The sequence below is a fragment of the Homarus americanus genome, unplaced genomic scaffold, assembly GCF_018991925.1.
Source record: "Homarus americanus isolate GMGI-L3 unplaced genomic scaffold, GMGI_Hamer_2.0 scaffold25827, whole genome shotgun sequence".
Classification (NCBI taxonomy): domain Eukaryota; kingdom Metazoa; phylum Arthropoda; class Malacostraca; order Decapoda; family Nephropidae; genus Homarus; species Homarus americanus.
The window spans coordinates 4,169,312-4,192,991 of record NW_024738300.1 but is presented as its reverse complement, the minus strand read 5'-3'; the positions used below and the strand labels follow the sequence as shown (position 1 = coordinate 4,192,991).

Genomic DNA, 23,680 nt, shown 5'->3' with positions numbered 1-23,680 from the left:
TGTCATCAGGGAGTCGCTGGTTGGGTTGATCTAGTTAGTTGTCATCAGGGAGTCGCTGGTTGGGTTGATCTGGTTAGTTGTCATCAGGGAGTCGCTGGTTGGGTTGATCTGGTTGGTTGTCATCAGGGAGTCGCTGGTTGGGTTGATCTAGTTAGTTGTCATCAGGGAGTCGCTGGTTGGGTTGATCTGGTTAGTTGTCATCAGGGAGTCGCTGGTTGGGTTGATCTGGTTGGTTGTCATCAGGGAGTCGCTGGTTGGGTTGATCTGGTTTGTTGTCATGAAGTCGCTGGTTGGGTTGATCTGGTTAGTTGTCATCAGGGGTCGCTGGTTGGGTTGATCTGGTTAGTTGTCATCAGGGAGTGGCTGGTTGGGTTGATCTGGTTAGTTGTCATCAGGGGGTCGCTGGTTGGGTTGATCTGGTTGGTTGTCATCAGTGAGTCGCTGGTTGGGTTGATTTGGTTAGTTGTCATGAGGGAGTCGCTGGTTTGGTTGTTCTGGTTAGTTGTCATCAGGGAGTCGGTGGTTGGGTTGATCTGGTTGGTTGTCATCAGGGAGTGGCTGGTTGGGTTGATCTGGTTGGTTGTCATCAGGGAGTCGCTGGTTGGGTTGATCAGGCTGAGTCACAAGAGCTTGGAGGTCATTTCCATATTTTAATATTTCAATGAATTCTCTTGGTAGTAATGGAGAAGTCAATTCCACTGAAGCGTTACACCCAGACATAGCAGAGTATGATGAACAATTTATTCCGGCAAGATAAGTGGAATTTTTCTAGAATTGCACGAATTCGATACCAACAGTAATCTTGTGAGCTATTGTCTGCCATCCATGCAACCAACACATCTCTGATATCTCCATTGGCCCTTTCAACGGATCCCTGGCTATTGGGATGTCGAAGCTTTCCATGGACCAATATAATAGATCTGGTCACGTTTATAACAATTCAGTGATGATATGACATGTGATGTAAATTTAGATCCGTTATCACTCTGGAGAATAGCTGGGGGACCAATGAGAAAGATATTTAAAAAGTGGAATGCAGCGATCACATGTGATTTTTTTTTAAGTCCGGGTGTCAAGGACTGAAAGACGTGGCCGACAGGTGCTGTTTCGTTAAGTCGGGACCATAGATTATGGTCAAGGGACTAACACAGTTAGTCTTCTTGTGTCAGGCCAGGTCAATCAAGGCCAGAATTGCCCTGATGACACGTTTCGCAACAGAAGTTCCACACTCCTACCTGTGAGCTGTTCTCAGCTAGGTTTATAAAAACTTAAGAACATGAGAATGGAGGAAACTACAGCGGGCCTATTGGCCCATACTGGGCAGTCCCGTTTACACCCAACCCCTATAACCCATATATTCATGCAACCTATGTTTGAAGCTGTCTAGTGTATTCAAGTTAATGTTGATGTTTGGTAACTTGTTCGACTCATCCACTACTCTATTTCCAAACCAATGTTTACCTATCTTGCACCTATATCTAAATTTGTCTAATTTAAAACCATAGCTACGAGTTCGCTCCTGGTTGGATGGTTTGAGTACCTTTATTGTATCACCTTTGTTTAGCCCTGACTTCCATTTACACATCCCAATCATATCGCCTCTCACTCTACGTCTCTCGAAGGAGTGCAAATTAAGATGCGGAAAGAAATGGCAACAAATTTCAAAGATAGATATCCATAGTCTTTTGATTTTGTTCAGTTTTGCTCTCATAATGTCAGAGTTACATGCTCACACCGAGGCAAGGGCGAATTTTGAAGTTTATGATGACATAGTAAAGTTTTGGATTACTTTATCCAAGGGACATTCATCGCTAAATATCGATCTATCAAGGTTCTGGTACAATTTGGAAGCATCTATGTCTGTGAGGCAGCTTTCTCGCCAATAGTGTTTATAACAAAAATATTATAATAACTGTATATCACACTTCAATTAAGAAAATTGTATGATTTTCAAATTTGCCCCGCAAGGGGGCTAGTTTATTGGGCACCCCCATGAATGCTGTGCAAAGCAAAGCTCAAACGCGTTTATAGTGTGTCACGGAGAAAAACATTAATAACAAAATGCAGGGGAAACAATGGAAAAGCAAGATTACAATCACTGTCCTGTTCTAACATCTACATCCTGTATTCACCAATGGAGGAGAGAGCATCTCCAACATAAACAAACAATACATCTTCTACAATTTGAATATTAACTCAAAACTTCTTTTGTATATGTTTTGTATAAATGTATATTATATGATTACAAAATATTAGAAATTACATTGAACTAATATAATTCACATTGAATACACACAATAAACTCATTTCAAGGGACATATATCTTTTTACATCTTTCATGTAAAACCAAACCGCATTTACAATGGTGATTGATACAAAAGTACATACAGCACACATCTTAGTATATTAACGGTATGTAAATACAGTGCCATATGTAACAAGCGCCCAACAGGGAAGCATGCCGAGTTCATACTTGCCTTCACGACTCGTGCATTTCTATGTTGCTTAACTTCATATACCACCAGGAATAGAAATTAATCAAATAATGACGTACATATGTCAGATATGAATTATGCTACAGTCTTAGCATTTGACATATGACAGTTGTAACTTTAAAAATATGTGTTCTATGCTGTTTAATTACATAATTATAACCCAGTTAACATAAAGAGTATTAAATAATAATGTATATATATATATATATATATATATATATATATATATATATATATATATATATATATATATATATATATATATATAATCACTGTAGGTGCGCGTGATCTAGGTATATGCTGATAACCACAAGGAAAGAAGAAACACGTTCCCAAGCGCTTTCGTGTAATTCACACTAGTCTGTACTCACCCCTGAAGATGTGAATTACACGAAAGCGCTTGGGAACTTCGTGTTTTTCTTTCCTTGTGGTTATCAGCATATATATATATATATATATATATATATATATATATATATATATATATATATATATATATATATATATATATATATATATATATATATATATATATATATATATATATATATATATATATATATATATATATTGTGACGTCATTAGATGTAACTGTGGCACTACTTGGCACTGCTACCTCGAGCTTGTATATAAGCTACGGTGGCCATGGCTGGTCACATTTCCACGGTGCATTTAGCGGTAGACGGGAGTATCGTTTTTCGCAAGATAATAAGGTAAGTCGATAAGGATGGTACGTTAATATTTTTTCAAGTGGTATCTGTATTACTGGGTAGCGTGAATAGATTTTACTCACCAGAAATATAGTAGCATGTTTTTATATGGCAAATAGATAATATTTAACTCTGTTTTATCGCATATATCGCCCAGTGTATTTGTAATACGCACTGAAATACATATCGGTGTTATAAGATATTACTACCCTTCAACAGCTGAGGTTTATAAGCACTTTAAAGAGAGTAGTCACTAAGAACTATGGGATATAGCATATCCTACACGTGTTGTATAATTGTGCTAAAATACAGACATACTTGTATAATCTATAATTCCATATAACCGTATACTTTGAGTAGCGAGGGTGAAGACTGAGGTAAATAAATGGATGTTGATCAAATAGGAGTGAAGGACATAATAGTTAATTTTCTTACACATTTTCCAAATTAAAATTATACAACTGTGGATTGAATAACTTTGTTACTTTATTTTACCTAAGATGTCGTCCTGGAGATGTGTAGTAATTCTTAAGTAATGAGGTAAGTGGTGGTTGGCTGACCCGACTGTGTTCATGAAAAGCCGATGAGGATGAACCTAGTATAAGGAAAATCAGTGTGGCAGGATTCTTTATGTTAAAACATGCGGGAATTAAGGTTACATGAAGTGTTAAACGTATCGAACGCAAAAAAAAAAAAAAAACATGACAGACACCATGTTTTTAAAACATGTTCCCAAGCACGAGTGTTTACATGCAATACCTTAATAATCTTAGGAAAGGAAGTGTTCAAAACACGTAAAGGGAATTTGTCACTGTAGAACTTTCAGTATAGATGAACATGTAAATGCATCTGCTTTCACTGGCGCTGTAAATGAAGCAGTGAGTTTTAACCAAAATTTGGTTCTTTTCTGCTAAGATCAAACATTAGCCTATGCTCGCGGAGGTAAAGATCTGCTTGTCTCTTCGTAAGTAGATTTCGAAATCACTGTATCACGCGAAGGATGATTGAAATTTGAATATAATTGAATAAGAAAAAAACAGTTGTTACGAAATTGTTTTCTTGAACATAAAAAACTGAGTAATTGCCTATGTTCGTGTTATGTTTTTTTTGTTTTTTTTAATACATAGAAGTGTTGGAGAATGGAAGTTAAATACGAATGTGAAGTTTTTCGAAGTTCTAGCTACTCTGTGAGATCTTCACATTCAACGAAAAAATAGTTTACGTGTAAATTTCTGGTAATTTTTAAGCATTACATATTGTTGGTGTGCCTTTAGAAAGTATCGTATTTTAACTTTCCAATCACTCAGATCCAAGATAATTAGATAATTAAATATGCACTCTTTCCTTTTCTTTCCAACATATTCAAGGAGTAACAAAATTGTTGCGCAAAGAATAAAATTAAATCCTGCGCTAAGAATTGAGTGAATAAGGTAGACGGAAACATAGTGTAAACGAGACTATGTAATATGTCCAGGTTATTTTTAGATCTCATTTAATTTTTACCACCAAGGAGTGAAATAGCTTGTAGTAGTTGGAAGCTCTCCCTTATTACTTAACACATATGTCTTTGCCTTATAAAAATATAGACATGCTGGAACCAACCTTGGATGTCAAGTATTGATTAAATGTCTGTTTGCCATCCAAACATTAATCTAAGCTAACCTAAAATAAGTTAAACTATCCTAACCAAGCCTAATCTAACTTATTCTACCCTAACATAATGTAACTTAATTTAAGTAAACGTAGCCTAACCTGACCTAGAAATCCATCATATTATAGTTATATTCTTATTATTTCTCCGTGCAAATTAATCCTAGTTAAATAATTCAATTTTGAACAATTAGCGTTAGTGGCGTGGTGAGGACGCTGTTAGCCTTAGTTCGATAACCGTTTATGTTGTACAGTTTATATATTGTACAGTTAGACCTATGTTATGTAACAGGAATAAATGTTGATTAAGCTTTTGAGATAATAATTATATAATTATAGGATCCAGATTTATTCAACATATACTGTACGTTGGCGTTATAAAGTTATTACTGCGCTTCAAAAACTAAATTCTTTAAGTACCAAAGAAAACTAGCAACTCCACTAGTCCATTTGCAAATAAAAACTATAAATTATAAGAGATATAACTCTCTATATTAACATGAATATCTAAAGTGAGAGATTCTTACAATCGCGTTCAACAGAGGCAGCAAGAGCATTATGGACGTAAGAGAAGCAAAAACCCTAGAGTTGATTAACGATCGCGCCAGGATTGTATGGCTGTGGATGTGTGGTATGTCTGCGCGGAAAATTTCGTGCAAGACCGGGGCGAGCATATCCACAGTGTACAGATGGATCAAGAGGTGGAAGGAGAAAGGCACCGTGCAGACAAGACCTGACTGTAAAAGACAAATCGTCATTCCTCAAGAAGACAATTACGCCGTTCCTGTATACACGCATTTACCTCACCCAAGAATAATAGATTACAGATTTCCTCTTCATATCCATTACACTCCATACGCAGCAAGATATACATTTTCCCATGGCAGTTCCTTTCATGAAATATATCCTTTTTGTAATGATTTATTTTCGAAACATTACCATTAAGAGTGAACAACACATTTAGTTTAAGATATGCGTTTATTATCACATTCAAATTAACTACAGGCCAACCTTTATCTTGAGAAACAGTAAAGTAGAAAACAATGTAGACACTAATTCCTTTATACTCAACCAAATTAGGTATCGTGTTCAAAGTTGGTAGTAATTTAAATATCCATTGATAGAACTGTTTACGGAGGACGTATAATAAAAAGCATGTATCCTAGGAGATCTCTTTAATAAACTGGTTAGTTTCTATAGTCATATATTATTATATTATTTGAATTTGTTTTAAAAATGGCAACATTAAATAAAAAGTTATACAATTTATCTTTTATTCAATCACTCATATTCGTGCTTTTGAATATATATATATATATATATATATATATATATATATATATATATATATATATACTGCTTTGCTAGTGTGCAACCGCCGTCCGGCTGACAGCGACATAATTTTCCAGCGTAAATAAAATGGTTAATTAATGCCTTCCTAAAGAACAATCGACATGGGACCAGGTTTGTTCCACTCTACGAATTTTTTGCGATTTTTGATGAAAAACGATTATGCCGTTTCGGGTGCCCAGAACAGACACACACACACAGACACACGGTTATTCATATAGTATATTAGATAGATGGTCGTGGTTGTTATAATCATGGTCGTGGTTGTTATAATCATGGTCGTAGTAGTTATAATCATAGTCGTGGTTGTTATAATCATGGTCGTGGTTATAATAATCATGGTCGTGGTTGTTGTAATCATGGTCGTGGATATAATCATGGGCCTAGGATTTGAAGGACTGCTGAAAGAAAATTATTCAGTAGTGGACGCCTCTTAAGTGGCTTTGCTTTGTAAAATATTCTGTTGTACTGTTATCAGTTGATCCTTGGAGATCGTATGTGTACAGAATATAGGAATGTGAAAGAGTTCCATTTAGTTTGTTAAGTAGAAAAGCAGGTATATGTTAGAATTAATTAAGTTAACTGTGAAATACCGTAAGTTAGTCATGGGCCGCATTATGATTTAGGTATTTTTCCGCGGGCAAACCCACCAAAATTTGTAGCCTGCCTGACCCAAAAGTAATGTTTATATTGTATTAGCACAGAAAGTGAAAAAGTTTATCGACACGTCTACCTAACGATATTTTCAGGTTACAATCACAGTCGTTGGCATTTAACAGAAGGTGAGTGAAGCAGTCTGTGAATAAGGTGATTTTTCCTGCAGTTAAAGTATTCGTCTTACTTATGAGACAAACGCACCAGAATAATACCAATGTTAATATATGAGGAACTACAATGAAACAGCCTCTCTCTATATATATATAAAAGAACATAACATAAGAACATAAGAAAGTGGGATACTGCAGGAGGCCGACTGGCCCATACAGGGCAGATCCCTTTCACACCCATCCCAGCACTTCCATGTGCCTATCCAACTTCGTCTTGAAGCTCCCCAGCGTCCCCGATCCTACTATAGCACTCGGTAGCCTATTCCACATATCCACAACTCTATTACCAAACCAGTGCTTGCCTACATCCTTTCTGAATCGGAATTTATCTAATTTAAAGCCATTTGTTCTAGTTATTTCGTTATTACTGAGCTTCAGAACATCTTCCATTTTACCCTTGTTAATCCCACTTACCCACTTGTACACCTCTATCATATCTCCCCTAACTCTCGCCTCTCCTAATGAATGTAAGCCCTAAGCTTTTCAGTCTTTCTTCATATGGAAGGTTTCTATCAATATGGATCATTTTTGTCATTCTTCTTTGTACTCTCTCCAAAGAATCTATGTCCATTCTATAATAAGGACACCAGACTGAACCGCATAATCCATGTGTGGCCTCACTAATGCTGGAAATGCAAAGTTTCAAGATAACGTCAGCAGTTCTGTTACTCACAGACCTAGATATGAACCCAAGAATCCTGTTTGCCTTGTTGCGAACGCTAATACATTGTTTTCTAGGTTTCAAGTCGTTGCTAACAAATACACCTAGATCTTTTTCACAAACTGAGTTTTCTATTTCCGTGTTACCTAGTTTATACTTAACGTTTGTATTCGTCTACCCTATCTGTAGTACCTTGCATTTATCAGTATTAAAATTCATTTGCCAGTCTACTGACCACTCATGTAAGGTATCTAGATCTCTTTGAAGGTGTTCAAAGTCACTGTCTGAATTTATCACTCTCCCCATTTTGGTATCATCTGCAAATTTACTAATCCTACTAGTTATACCTAAATCAAGATCATTAATGAATATAACAAACAGCAGAGGGCCTAATACAGATCCCTGGGGAACTCGGCTTTTGACCGCACCCCAGTCTGACTTTAATCCATTTATGCTGACTCTTTGTTTCCTACCAGTTAACCATGACCTAATCCATTTTAATACTGATCCACCTATTCCATGTGCTTCTACCTTCCTTATCAATCTCTCATGAAGGACTCTATCGAATGCTTTACTGAAATCTAAATAAATTATATCATATGACTTATCATTATCTACCGCTTCATATACTTCTGAGAAAAAGCTAAGCAAATTTGTGAGACAAGAATGTCCCTGGGTGAACCCGTGCTGAGAAGAATGAATTAAGTTGAATGTTTCAAGGTGGCTTCTGATTTTTGTAGCAATAATTGACTCTAGCAACTTGCCTATGATTGACGTGAGACTAATGGGACGGTAATTTGATGCTATTGATTTATCACCCTTGCGAAAATCGGAACTACATTTTAGTTTCAAACTTCTGGCACTAAGGCCCGATTCTAATGACTTATTAAATAAAACTGCTAATGGATTACTCAACTCATCTCTACATTCTTTTTAATATTCTAGCATATACCTCGTCTGGACCAGGCGATTTATGAGGAGAAGCTTCAGTTTGTTAATTACTTTAAGCACATAAGATTTACTAGTAATATTGATATTCATCAACATATTTTCTACTATATACTGTCGTTATATACCTTATGAACTTCTGGAAACTGTGCTGGGTTTCATTTTGTGAATACAGACGAAAATGACTATTTAGCATTACTACACATTTCTAACTCATCATCCAGTCATTTCTCACCATTAGTTTTAAGGGGACTATTGTATCTCTAACCTTTGATTTATACAGTTGATAAAAAGCTTTGGGGTTATTTTTCGATTCGTTTGCTACCTTGATTTCATAATTTCTCTTTGCTTTCCTAATTTCTGTTTTTACCTGTCTTGTTAGGTTCTGATAGTAACCAAGTAAGTGATTTTCGCCTTTCTTAACTTTTCTATATACTCCTTTCTTTTTCCCTAGAAGATCTAAGAGTCTATTATTCATCCATTTTGGTTGGTTCGTATCGATCTGAATTTTCTTTTAGGGATGTGTTTATTTTGGGCATTATTGATTGTCGCAATAAATTGTTCATAAGTAGCTGCTAAATTAAATTCGGGGTTATCCCGTCCTAAGTTGACAGTTTCCGGAGGTGTGGGGGGGATTAATCTTTTGACCATAGGGTCATCCCTTAGGTCTCTCCTTATGCTACCGTAATTAGCATTCCTAAAATCCGGGATCAAGGCCGAATTTTCCTTCTTCCTGCCATCCCATATTATGTTAAAATATGTGGCTTTATGATCACTGTTTCCTAGTTCGTCTCCAATCCCAACATATTTTACTAGATTTTCATTATTACTGAGAACTAAATCGAGGATATTATTTCCTCTAGTGGGCAAGTTTATAAATTTATATATAAAACTATCCTGTACTACTTCTATAAAATCTTCAGATTCATTATCGCTAAGTTGATTTTTCCAATCTATGCCTGAAAAGTTGAAATCACCTAGAATACATACATTGTTTCTATCAGATGCCTTCTTTATTTCCTCCCATAGCAATTTACCATCTTTCCTACTCAAATTCGGTAGTCTATATATAACACCAATGACTACGGATTCACTGCCCTCACCAATCTCTACCCAAATACTTTCATTGTCGCTATTTGTTTTAATGTTTGATTTATTGCAGCCTTTTAATGACACCCTGATATACACTGCTACACCGCCACCTCTCCTTCCTACTCTGTCAAATTTAAATAGGTTATATCCTGGAATATGAAATTCTGCTAAAAAATGCTTGCTGTTTGAATTTATCCATGTTTCCGTTATTGCAATTATATCTATGTTCTCTTTACTAACAATGGCCCTGAGCTGGTCCATTTTGTTACACAGGCTTCTACTATTAGTATAATAAACACTCAATATATTTCTTCCGTTTCTATCTGTTTTACATTTATTACTTTGATGTTTGTTATTATGACTAACTATATTTTCAGCATTATCTACTTCTGTTTCACTACTTCCCAGGACCTGCTTGTTTTTTGACTCCCATTTTCCCCGACCCCTCTCTACTGGCGAAACCCCCCCTTCGGAGTGACAATTTCACGCTCCAGGGATGCAGACAACGTCTTTACCCCCTCACGAGACAAGTGTACTCCGTCGCGACAGTACAGGTAGTCGTTGCCATAAAATCGTTGCCCGTCATCAATGTTTTCCAGTCGGCAATTACCAGCAAATTGCCGTGACAGCCATTCACGACCAACCCTTCTAGGCAAGACACCACAACAAGTGGGGATCCCTCCCTACCTCTAATCTTCCCAGCGCCTCCCTATACCTCTCGGAAAGTTCCTCACTCCTAACTCCATTTCTATGTCAGCCTCCCACACTAAGACACACTACTGGATTGGTACCTCCCTGACAAAACTCTCATCTAACCTCTCCGCTACATGCCCTATCCCAGCCCCAGGGAAAACATTTTACCCTAGTCCTACGTTTCTATCTCTCTCGCACAAAAGCCCTATCCATAAACCTCACCTGGCTGTCACCAAATACAACAACGACCTTGTGGCCTGTGGGCAGGGTTTGTACAACTGCCCTTTCCTCCTTGATCCATACTGTCCAAGCCTCTTCTTCCTCTCCAGCTTCCTGCAGCACCTGGTAAGGGTTACTGCACTCCACACCCTGGTCAGCTTTCCTAAGCCTGACCCCTAGTCCCTTGGAGACGTCCACTTCCACGCCTGCTCCTCTTCCGCAGGTGTCCTGCTAGGCAGGACACCTACCTGGAAGGAGTTCCGTCCTGAGGGCTTCATTTTCCCCTTTAGGAGTGTCAACCTCTACCCTCAACTGCCCCAGCTGCCTTAACAGCGTGTGTAAGGGAGGTCTCCCTTCCCCTACACACTCCCTCCTCTTCCCCACGGCACAACGATCCAAAGCGGCCATTTTCCTGGTCTCTAGCGGGAGCACGATCAGCACGACCTTTCTCCTGTTAAATATATATATATATATATATATATATATATATATATATATATATATATATATAAGGATAATCATTAGAGTTTTAAAAGCTGCGGTAATTCACATCTTCAAGGGTGAAGATGTGAATTTAATGAAAGCGCTTGGGAATCTCTGTGTTTTCTTTCTTCCTTTTTGTGGTTATCAGCATATACTATATATATATATATATATATATATATATATATATATATATATATACAAGGAAAAAAGAAAAACACAAAGTTCCCAAACGCTTTCGTGTAATTCACATCAAGGTGAAGATGTGAATTACAGTGATTTACTTGCATATATATATATATATATATATATATATATATATATATATATATATATATATATATATATATATATATATATATATTATATAAATATATATATATTTATATATATTTATATATATATATATATATAATATATATATATATATATATATATATATATATATATATATATATATATATATATATATATATATATATATATATATATATATATATATATATATATATATATATATTCGGAAATTTTAGTGTGATTTAGATACGTGCGCCATATTGGCGATACTGAGTTTTCAAGGTCGACTGAGGGAGGAGCGCTCCCACACGTAGTGGAGTTTCTGGAACTAGGCCTATACGATATTAAATGTAATTTACTGAATTAATATGAACGCAAATCATGAAATTAAATGACATTATTAAATTTGAAATTTTTATGGATCGTTTCTCAGTCTAAATATGTTACATGTGTCCCAACGAAGCTATTAGTTATGCGAGAAAATATGTCACGTAGGCCTAAGCTTGGGAAAGCAGGAGCCTGGCTGTTTCTCAGTGAGACGGCAGCGTTCGAACAGAGAGGACGGTTGTGCGTCAGACAGGACAAAACGGTCACGTGGTCTAGTCACCTGTGTTGCGACATTGCAGTATGACAAGTAAGTCTCATTCAATCTCAGACAGGGTTTAGGGCAGTGATAAAATTAGCAATGGCTTACAGTGAGTTCATTGCAGGGTTTTCGTCAGAACCCACATGACTGCCAGTGATGACCTCGAGTGATGACTGCATTTGAGACTGCCGATGATGATTGAAGATTAGCGATTATCGCAGTTGGAACGATCAGTGCAGTCTTGTCACTGGTTAGCCGGGTTTACAAGGGATCTCTCAAGTAACACCAGCTGTCTGGGTGCCCAACCGACGATCGTCTGGGGTCGCCAGATCTCTTCTACCTCGGCTCACAATATCACATATCTTCAAGGAGTAAGTGAAAACATTTTACTACGGGCTAAAGCTTCTCTCAACTGAACAAGGTCTGATTGGCTCACTCCCTTCCGTCTCATGGGTGTACTGAGTGTAAATGAAGCCAGCTGGGACCAGGAGTCTAGTGGAACGTGGTACATTTTCCAAGGTGGAAAAGCTGTGCCTATTGGTTTGTGCCATAAAACTACACAGGTGCATGGAATCTATGTGTTAGGTTAAGAAGCATGGTTTATGGGTATTGGGGGAATTAGTAACTTCTTAAAATAGTGATAATATTTACTCAGTCACTGATATTGTCTTTCTGTGTGTAGTTAATGCCATTTTTTTTCAGTTACTGATATAGCCTTGCTGTGTGTGTATTTCTTAAATAATTTTGAGAGTATTGTTTTTAATGTTTGTGTCACTAATTGAAACCAGAGAATGAGGGAACTGTTTTTCAGATGAGGTTTCTCCCTTCTGTTGTAAGTGATATTGTGATTTAGTTCCTTTAATGCATTTAATATTTCTTTATATTTCCAATCTCAGGTATAACCTTTGTTCCCGGTATTGTTTTGGTTAGGTTAGAGTGTGCATCCGTTGGGGCAAAATAATTTTATTAAGTGCCCTTTAGACCTATCCATGGTGGATTTAATAATTTCTTATTTTGTATACCATTTTCTCAGTGATTGATATCATTTGGTTAAAAACCCTAAAGGCTTGCATCTGTTGGTGCAACATAATTTTAATGAGTGCCCTTAAGGCCTATTTATGGTGGAGTTAATAATTTCTTATTTTTATACCATTTTCTCAGGGACTGATAATATTTTGTTGAAAGCCCTTAAGGCCTGTTTCATGTGCGCAAGCAACATTTCTTAATACTTTGAATTTATTGTTGTCTAATGAGGCATTGTCTGAGTTTCTAATAATTTCAATATCATGAATAACTTTTATTCCCCACAGTAGTGTTTTAAGTTCAGGTTAAGAGGTCTATATGTTGGTGTACCATTATTTGATTTTGTCTGTAGTTGGAGAATAAGTGTCTAAATTTTACAGTGTGTCTCATTCATCCTAGTCACAGATGCTATCCTTCTACGGGTCGTGGAGAATTCATTTTGTTAGTAAATTTAAGTGTTTCTGTGCTGGTTCGGGTTTTTCTCAGGGCGCTTCCACTGCAATTACCATCTAATAATATTTAATAAACCCGAAGTCAAGTGAGAAATTAAGTCCAGTAATTCCGTGTAATTCACATCTTCAGGGGTGAGTACAGACTAAGGAGAAGTATAAAAACAAGGTGTATATATACAGAGGAGGGTGTAGGCAAATCCTAGACAAATGCCTGAACATTACTAAGAAATCTTTCAAGAGAACTGATCCCAAGCCCACTCATGACCATAAGAATCTCTTAGTATTACCATTTCACAAAAATTTCTCTCAAATTCCTTTACAACTAAAAACCTGGAACGTCAATTTGGCATTTAAAAACTTTTGCACTGTTAAACAAATGTTAATCAAGAACTCCCCCAACAACACAATTGGTTGCATTTATAAAGTTCCTTGCAAGGAATGTAAATATGTTTTACTTAGGCCAGACAGGTAAAGATCTTGTAACTAGACTTAAACAACATAAATATAGTGTTAGGACAGGAATCCAATGCTCTGTTTGTTCATCTGAGGGATAATAAGCATTGCATTGACTGGGATAATGCCTCCTCAATATTACCTTGTAATTCAATTGACAGTAGGAACATTATAGAGTCTAGTCTCATTAAACATACCGAAGCAGTCAACCTGAATTTGAGTAATGGCATGTACAAACTGGACAATTTTGTAATTAAGAAGATTTGTAGCCAGGTGGGGTTGGGTCACCTTACCCTCTGACCTGACTACCGACTGTTGCTTTGCTTTTTAAAGATTAGTAGGGTCATTACCTAATACCTTACCATTGTGGACCTGGTCTCACCCTCCTCTGTATATATATATACCTTGTTTTGTACTTCTCCTTAGTCTGTACTCACCCCTGAAGATGTGAATTACACGAAAGCAGGAACTTCGTGTTTTCTTCTTTCCTTGTGGTTATCAGCATATACCTGGATCAGGCGCAACTACAGTGATTTACTTGCATATATATATATATGTATGTATATATATGCTGATAACCTACGCGCACCTACAGAGAGAGAGAGAGAGAGAGTTCATTAATTTATGCACAGTTAACGTTATTTGGCTAAGGAACAACTCTGGTAATCTAGTCCTCAAACTGTCTGTACTCTAGCAAATCAAAATTCACCGCTACATTTTTGTTTTAACGTGATCTTTTCTACAAACTGGGCATTGTATATTTAGTATTTACAATAAGCGTCAACCATACATACACAGGTTACAATGGTGCCACCTTGTTATCGTGCTTTGCTGATTGCTGCTTTGATGATGAGTGTTCCGCTTGTCATTAGTCGTGAAGCCGATGGACCCTTGAAGCACAGGAGCGTGGATGTGGGCTTGGTGGTGGCTCAGACGATGAAACACCACCTCACCAGCTGTCAGGTGATACTCATCACCACTAGTCAACACTCACACGTATTCTCCAGTGTACTCAGGTGAACTTATTTATTGTGTAATGTTTTGAGAATAGAAATTTGCAGGTCTTTTTCTAGGACTAAATTGACTGGGAACACCCCTCCCCTCATTTAGGGGTATTGTGATATAAACTTGCGTCCCTCAGACACACGAGTATGTATTTGGAGGCTAGCCTGGTGGTGGAAGCAGGGTTGGTGTTCTCCCAGGACCAGCTGGCCCAAGACCACCTCCTCCAGGGGCTGTGGGGGGACAGTAAGACCACCTGTCGGGCACTGATCCTCGACCTCACTATCAACACCAACAACACCCAACTCATCTTAAGGTATATTTTCTAGACCTACTTAGAAGTGCCAATGTGTAATGCAATTGTTTTTTGATGACTGTTGTCAAAAAAATTTACTTGATGACCTCTGTCTGATTTCTGGCGTAGGAGAAAATTTGTGTGGTCAAAATATAACTGTCTACACACTAGGACGTGAATAAAGTAAGATTCCTCTATTTAGCCTGTTGGAAGCAGCGGGGATGTGGCAACTCCCAGAGACACGGGTGGTGGTGGTGGGACTGGCGAGGAGGGCAGGAGTGAAGGCTATTCTCCTCCACCACAGTTTCCGTAATACTGCCCACGTCCTCTACTTGGCCATGCACTATCCCACCCTCCACATCCTACCAAGACACGGACACTTACGCCTCAACAAAGTCATTCAAGTACATGGTCAGTATGCGATCTTTTGTAAAACCAGCTTCCCGGTTGACGATATGGTGAAAAGCTAAACCATGTTTTGTATAGGGCATACAGTTATTTTGTTCTTTATATCTAAATTTTACCTTTTCCACAGCTGAATATATACGCGTAAGGATTTACCGACGGTGTTTGTACTGCAACAACGGGGAGGCAGACGTACAACCTGTGTTGCAGGAGAACATTACTTCAACTGTAGAACTTTGTAGGCGCATCATATCTGACAACGGTATTTGAACCTCCCGGGAACTTTATTTTGTTGTTGCGCTCTATTTTGGTTAAAGTTAAAGTCACCCTTCGTCGAATTTCTATTACGATATTTATTCTACTAGTATAGTTAAATAGTATGCTTATTAACAAAACTGTAATTTGATAATGAGTCTAACAACACTACCTCACCAAAATGCTTTATCACACTGATGGGAGGTGTCATAACGATTCTTCCAAGCTAAAACACGAGACAAGCTTGAACCAATACAGTCAGATACCGGCGAGATAGCGGATATCGATGGAGAAATGACCAATAATCTGAACAGATATTTTTCAACAGTTTTCACCACTGAAAATTTAACATGAAACTCGAGGCACAGACTTAAAAAAAAAAATATATATATAAATATATATAAATATAAATATATATATATATATATATATATATATATATATATATATATATATATATATATATATATATATATATATATATATATATATATATATATCATGTAAATCCACAATGAAAACGTGGATAAGATAAATCTTGATAAAATCACATGGGAAAATGGAAACAACGGAGCACCTTAGCTTTCTCTTTATTCAAGACATCTTCAGAGGCCTCAGTTGCCTCTGAAGATGTGAATAAGACAGCGTGTTTCATTTCCGATATCAAGATATATATATATATATATATATATATATATATATATATATATATATATATATATATATATATATATATATATATATATATATCAAAATATATATATATATTTATATATATATATATATATATATATATATATATATATATATACATAAGAACATAAGAAAATAAGAAGTCTGCAATGGGTCGGTTGGCCTGTGCATGGCAGCTCCTGTCGAGAGTTACTACCACTCTCTATCATCCATGAATCTATCTAGCCTCCTTTTGAAACTTTCCAGAGTTCCGCACTTACTACAAAGTTGCTAAGCTTGTTCCACTCGTCCACCACCCTATTTGTGAACCAATTTCTTCCTATCTCCCTCTAAACCTAAACTTATCCAACTTGAATCCGTTGCTCGAGTCCTATCCTGCTCGGATATTATAAGAACTTTATCTATATCCTTTATTGATTCCTTTCACCCACTTAAATACTTCTATCATATCTCCCACTCTTCGTCTTTCTAGGGAATGCAAGTGAAGTTTCTTTAACCTATCCTGATATGGAAGGTTTCTAAGCCCCGGAATCATTTTGTCATTCTTCGCTGCACTGACTCTAGTGAATTATATCCATTCTATAATAGGGGCACAGAACTGAACCGCACATTTGAGGTGCGGCCTAACTAGCGCAAGATATAGTTGCAATAAGACCTCTGCACTCTTGTTACTTACACTTCTAGATATAAAACCCAATACTCTGTTTGCCTTATTTCGAACATTAACGCACTGTTTTTAGGCCGTAGGTCCGGGCTTACAATACCCTAGGTCTCTTTCACAAGTCGACTTCTCTAGGTTGATGTTGTTAAGGCTGTATACATTATAAGTATATATATATATATATATATATATATATATATATATATATATATATATATATATATATATATATATATATATATATATATATATATATATATATATATATATATATATATAATATATATATATATATATATATATATATATATATATATATATATATATATATATATATATATATATATATATATATATATATGCAAGTAAATCATTGTAGTTCCCTGATCCAGGTATATGCTGATAACCACAAGGAAGAAGAAAACACAAGTTCCCAAGCGCTTTCGTGTAATTCACATCTTCAGGGGTGAGTACAGACTAGAGAGAGAAATACAAACCAAGGTGTATATAGAGGAGGGTGAGACCAGGTCCACAATGGTCAGGTATTAGGTAATGACCCTACTAATCTTTAAATAGCACACAACGGTTGGTGGTCAGGTCAGATGGTCAGGTGACCCGGCCTTCTCACCTGGTTACAAATCTTCTTAATTACAAAATTGTCCAGCTTGTACATGCCGTTACTCAAATTCATGTATTTTCAACAATGTTTTTACGTGCCTTGAGAATTTGCAGTCCGGAATTCATTGATGAGGAATACAAATATATATATAATATTGGCTCAAACCTTAAATACCCTAGATCTTTCATAGACAAATGCCTAAACATTACTGAGAAAACTTTTTGTAGAACTGATCCCAAGCCCACCCATGACCATAAGAATATCTTAATATTACCATTTCACAAAAATTTCTCACACCAATACGGTCAGACTTCGGCGAGCTCACTGATAACGACGGAGAAATGAACAATAATTTGAATAAATATTTTTCAACAGTTTTCACCACCGAAAATTTAAACATGATACCCGAGGCACCGACTCGATTCAGAGATAGTGAAGAAAACAAATTAAGTGAGATAGTAGTGACTAGTAACGATGTTAGTAAGCAAATAGACAAACTAAAGCCTAATAAGTCACCTGGTCCCGATGAGATATTTGCCAGAGTATTAAAGGAATGTAAGGAAAGGCTTAGTATGCACTTAGCAAAGTTGTTTAACATGTCATTAAAAACAGCTGTAGTACCAGAATCTTGGAGGATAGCGAATGTAATACCGATTTTCAAGAAGGGGGATAGATCACGATCCTCTAACTATCGCCCAATCAGTCTAACATCAATAGTAGGCAAATTACTGGAAGCAATCCTTTCAAACTCTATTCCAAATCACCTGGAGAAGCACCTATTGATCAATAATTCCCAGCATGGCTTCACAAGCGGGCGTTCTTGCCTAACTAATCTATTAACATTCTTTTCATCAGTTTTCGAATCGGTGGACGAGGGGCACAATTATGATGTGGTATATCGACTTTAGCAAACCTTCGACAGAGTCCCCCACGAAAGACTAATTAGAAGGTGAAGCTCATGGCATCAAGGTGACATCTTAAATGGATTAGGGCGTGGTTACAGGACAGGAAACAGAGAGTGAGCATTAACGGCACTAAGTCCCATTGGAGCAACGTCACAAGTGGAGTTCCCCAAGGCTCAGTGCTTGGACCATTATTATTTATTATATACATAAACGACATAGATATCGGCATTGACAGCAACATAAGTAAATTTGCTGATGACACTAAAATAGGACGTGTTATCAAATCTGAAGAGGTCTCAGCAAAACTAGGAAGATCTAAACAAATTTTTCGAATGGTCTGAAAAATGGCAGATGAAATTCAACGTCGACAAATGTAAAGTAATCAGTATAGGAGATGTAAACAGGAAACCAGATACCAGATGAACAACGATGCCATAGAAATCCGACTGCGAGAGATTTAGGAGTAATGATAAGTAGGAACCTTAAGCCAAGTAAACAATGTGTTTTCCTCCTAACAAGGCTAATAAAGTACTTGGGTTCACACAAGGTGTTAGTTACAAGACTAGCGAGGTCATCCTAAAACTGTATCTTGCTCTTGTGAGACCACACCTGGATTACGCAGTTCAGTTCTGGTCACCGTATTACAGAATGGATATAGAATCCTTGGGAAAGAATTCAGAGAATGACAAGACTAGTCCCGGGCATTAGGAACCTTGAGTATAGAGACAGGTTAAAGCATCTTAATTTGCACTCCCTTGAGAGACGTAGAAGAGGGCGACCTGATGGAGGTGTATAAGTGGAAGGCAGGGCTAAACAAAGGGGATATTACAAAGGTACTCAAACTATCCAACCAGGAGCGAACTCGTAACAATAGTTTTAAATTAGACAAATTTAGATTTAGGCGTGATATAGGTAAACACTGGTTTGGAAACAGAGTAGTGGATGAATGGAACAATTTACCAAATATCATCATTAACTCGAATACGCTGAATTGCTTCAAACATAGGTTGGATGCTCATATGAGCAATAGGGGTTCGGTGTAAACGGGACTGCCCAGTATGGGCCAATAGGCCCGCTGCAGTTTCCTCCATTCTTATGTTCTAACTAAAAACCTGGAACGTCAATGTGGCATTTAAAAACTCATGCACTGTTAAACAAATGTTAATCAAGAACTCCCCCAACAACACAATTGGTTGCATTTATAAAGTTCCTTGCAAGGAATGTAATATGTTTTTCTTAGGCCAGACAGGTAAAGATCTTGCAACTAGAATTAAACAACACAAATACAGTGTTAGGGCAGGCCAGGAATCCAATGCTCTGTTTGTTCATTTGAGGATAACAAGCATTGCATTGACTAGGATAATGCCTCCTCAATATTACCATGTAATTCAATTGATAGTAGGAACATCATAGAATCTAGTCTTATTAAACATACCGAAGCATTCAACATGAATTTGAGTAACATGTACAAGCTGGACAATTTTGTAATTAAGAAGATTTGTAACCAGGTGAGGAGGCCGGGTCACCTGACCATCTGACCTGACCACCAACCGTTGTGTGCTATTGAAAGATTAGTTGGGTCATTACCTAATACCTGACCATTGTGGACCTGGTCTCACCCTCCTCTGTATATATACACCTTAGTTTGTATTTCTCTCTAGTCTGTACTACCCCTGAAGATGTGAATTACACGAAAGCGCTTAGGAACTCGTGTTTTTCTTTCTTGTGGTATCAGCATATACCTAGATCACGCACCTACAGTGATTTACTTGTATATATATATATATATATATATATATATATATATATATATATATATATATATATATATATATATATAATATATATATATATATATATATATATATATATATATATATATATATATATATATATATACACTATATATATATAATATATATATAATATATATATAATATATATAATATATATATATATATAAATATATGTATATATATATATATATATATATATATATATATATATATATATATATATATATATATATATATATATATATATATATATATATATATATATATATATATATATATATATATATATATATATAACAATAATAATAATAAAAATAATATTAATAATAATAATATATATAACGAAAACAAAATCAATAGTAAGAATCGCTATACGTATGTTGGGTTGTCAAATTAACGGAAACAAATGAGACCCTACAATTGTGTGGAAATGAGTCAGAACGTCAAATCAGCATCCTGGGATTTAGTCACAATTTTCGTGATGCCATGAGTCTACCATTAGACATCACATTATGCTTCCAATATCTTCCTTAGGTAGTACTTTCGTTTGATAGCTGCCTACTACCTTCTAGATTAAGCGCGATAGTAGTGACCAGTAACGATGTAATTAAGCAATTAGAAAAACTAAAGCCTATCAATTGATCAGGTCCCGATGAGATATTTGCCAGAGTACTAAAGGAATGTTAGGAGGAGCTTAGTATGCCCTTAGCAAATTTGTTTAACATGTCATTAAAAACGGGTGTAGAACCAAAATCCTGGAGGATAGCGAATGCGACCGGTTTTCAAGAAGAGAGATGGACCACTATCTTCTAACTACCGCCCAATCAGTTTAACATCAATTGTAGGCAAGTTGCTGGAAGCATTAATTTAAAACTCTATTCGAAATCACCGGGAGAGGCACTTTTTGGAGAGAATTAGCCCACCGAGACAGGGTCACTAACCCACAACCCTAGTGGGCTTCAAAGGTGGGCGTTCATGTATGACAAATCTATTAACATTCTTTTCATCTGTTTTCGAATCAGTGGATGATGGACACGATTATGGTGTGCTATATCTCGACCTTACCAAAGCCTTCGACTGAGTCCCCCACGACAGACTAATACGAAAAGTGGAATCCTCAGAAAGAATTCCGAGTAGAATGACAAGACTAATCCAGATCATTAGAAACCTTGAGTACAGAGACAGGTTAAAGAATCTTAATTTGCACTCCCTCAAGAGACGTAGGGTGAGGGGCGATATGATTGAGGTGTATAAATGGAAGTCGGTGTTAAACAAAAGTGATATAACAAAGGTACTCAAACTGTCCAACCAGTATCAAACTCATTTAGATTTAAGGGCGAAATATGTAAACATTTTTGGGGGAAATAAAGTAGTGGACGAGTGAAAGTTACCAAACATCATCATAAACTCGAATACCCTGGATAGCTTCAAATATAGGTTGGCACGGATATATGAGCCATAGGGGTTAGGTGTAAAAGGTGCTGCCCAGTATGGACCAATAGGCCCGCTTCATTTTCCTCCATTCTTATGTTCTTATTTAACAATCAGTTCAACCTAACTGACATTTCCCTGTACAGAACACCTTCAAGACATGAAAGGTCACAAGTTCTTCATCGTCACACGGCCGTACTTCCCCTACATGGACTACAAGCCTGATACCGATGACCCCGAGACCTTAATCACTGCCAGGGACTCCCTCGACATTAGAGTTCTCAATACACTAGCAGTGAAACTGAACTCAGGATGAATGTTCGCCTTGAAAGTGATTGAAAGAAATAAAATGTAGGGTTGCCTCTTTGGTAATAACCCTTGACCAATCAGTGGAGAGCAACCCTGCTTGTACAGTATTTCACATTAATTGCTTCGTTAAAATAATTAAGTATAGGGAACTTGGTAGAGAAAACGTGATGAGAAAAAAATAAAACGCAAGAAACTTAACACACATTTTCCTACTTTCTTTTAGACCGGTTCGAAATATTTCGTTCGTTTGTTTGTTGGCCGTCAACATCGATGGTCATTACGGCCGTAGTCTTGTTATTTTGACCTGTTCTTTTTTCTTCTTGCTTCTTCTGCACTTCCCAGATTCCTTCTTTCTGATCTTCTAGTTCTTGTAATTATTCGCAGAAGTCGATAAACTCTTAAAGTCTTTCTCTTAATATATCTGGTTCTTGTTCATGTTTTTTCTTTTCTTCTGTCTTGTTTTGTTCTTGTTTCTTTTTTCTTCTTTCTTCACTACAAGGAGAGCCTCCTTGTAGCTCAGTCGTTCCTTGTTTCACAGCTTAGCTACTCTGCACTTCACCCTTCACTTGGGACACCCCGTCGGAGGAATGATGGCCACAAGCTGCGCATTTCTTTTCGGTCGCCGAGCATGTGGTGAGCTGGTGCCCGGTGGTCCTGCACGTGGCACATACCTCCCGGGTCCGGCACTTTCAGGATGTCCATATTACCTGGCACTTGTAGCATCGTTTGGGTCTGGCAACGTAGGTCTTAACTGGGATGGTCTCCCATCTCAATCGTACTTCTTGTGGTAGTAGGGTGTGTCATACGGAGGCCGAAATTTTTTTTTTTTAGTTTGAAAAAATCATTACATGGTATTAATGATGTGATTCTATGTGCAGAATCATGTGATATCATGAATTTGAAAGGAACATTTTTGCTAGGTGAATTTTAACTTGAAATCTTATGAAAATTCAGTATTCCCTCCTTTTACCAACACCACTAAATAGCTTATTTAAAGTAAAGTAAATGTATCAGGTTAATTTATTGGGATGAAAATGATCAGAATAGTAAAGCGAATGAAGATCTTGGCCACATTTATTAAATTTAATATTCCTTTAGAAAACAAAATCATCAAATACAAAAACGGTTTTACTACTACACGACCGGTGTTGCTGCACCGCAGAGAACATATAACTTTCTTGCTTCTGTTTCTACTCATCACCTCCCTGCTGACCACCTGAGCTCGGATGTAGCCTTCCCTATACCAACAGCCTGCGTGATACCACTGGCCTGCGGCTCACTTGCACTGTACACCGCTCTATACTCTGGGTGTCGCGAGGGGCCAGTCAGGGACATGCATGGGGTTGTCGGGGAGAGCTCTGGCTTGTGAA

General features: G+C 36.9%; 1 protein-coding gene across 1 annotated transcript; it reads left to right on the top strand.

Annotated features, from left to right (window-relative positions):
• Positions 1-3,170: 3,170 nt before the first annotated feature.
• On the top strand, positions 3,171-22,317 carry LOC121873936. The gene is made up of 6 exons (XM_042377816.1): positions 3,171-3,208; positions 14,738-14,955; positions 15,081-15,257; positions 15,439-15,647; positions 15,772-15,903; positions 22,148-22,317. The coding sequence occupies exons 2-6, from the start codon at positions 14,744-14,746 to the stop codon at positions 22,315-22,317; spliced, it is 900 nt and encodes a 299-aa protein (XP_042233750.1). The 5' UTR covers positions 3,171-3,208; positions 14,738-14,743.
• The last annotated feature ends 1,363 nt before the right edge of the window (positions 22,318-23,680 follow it).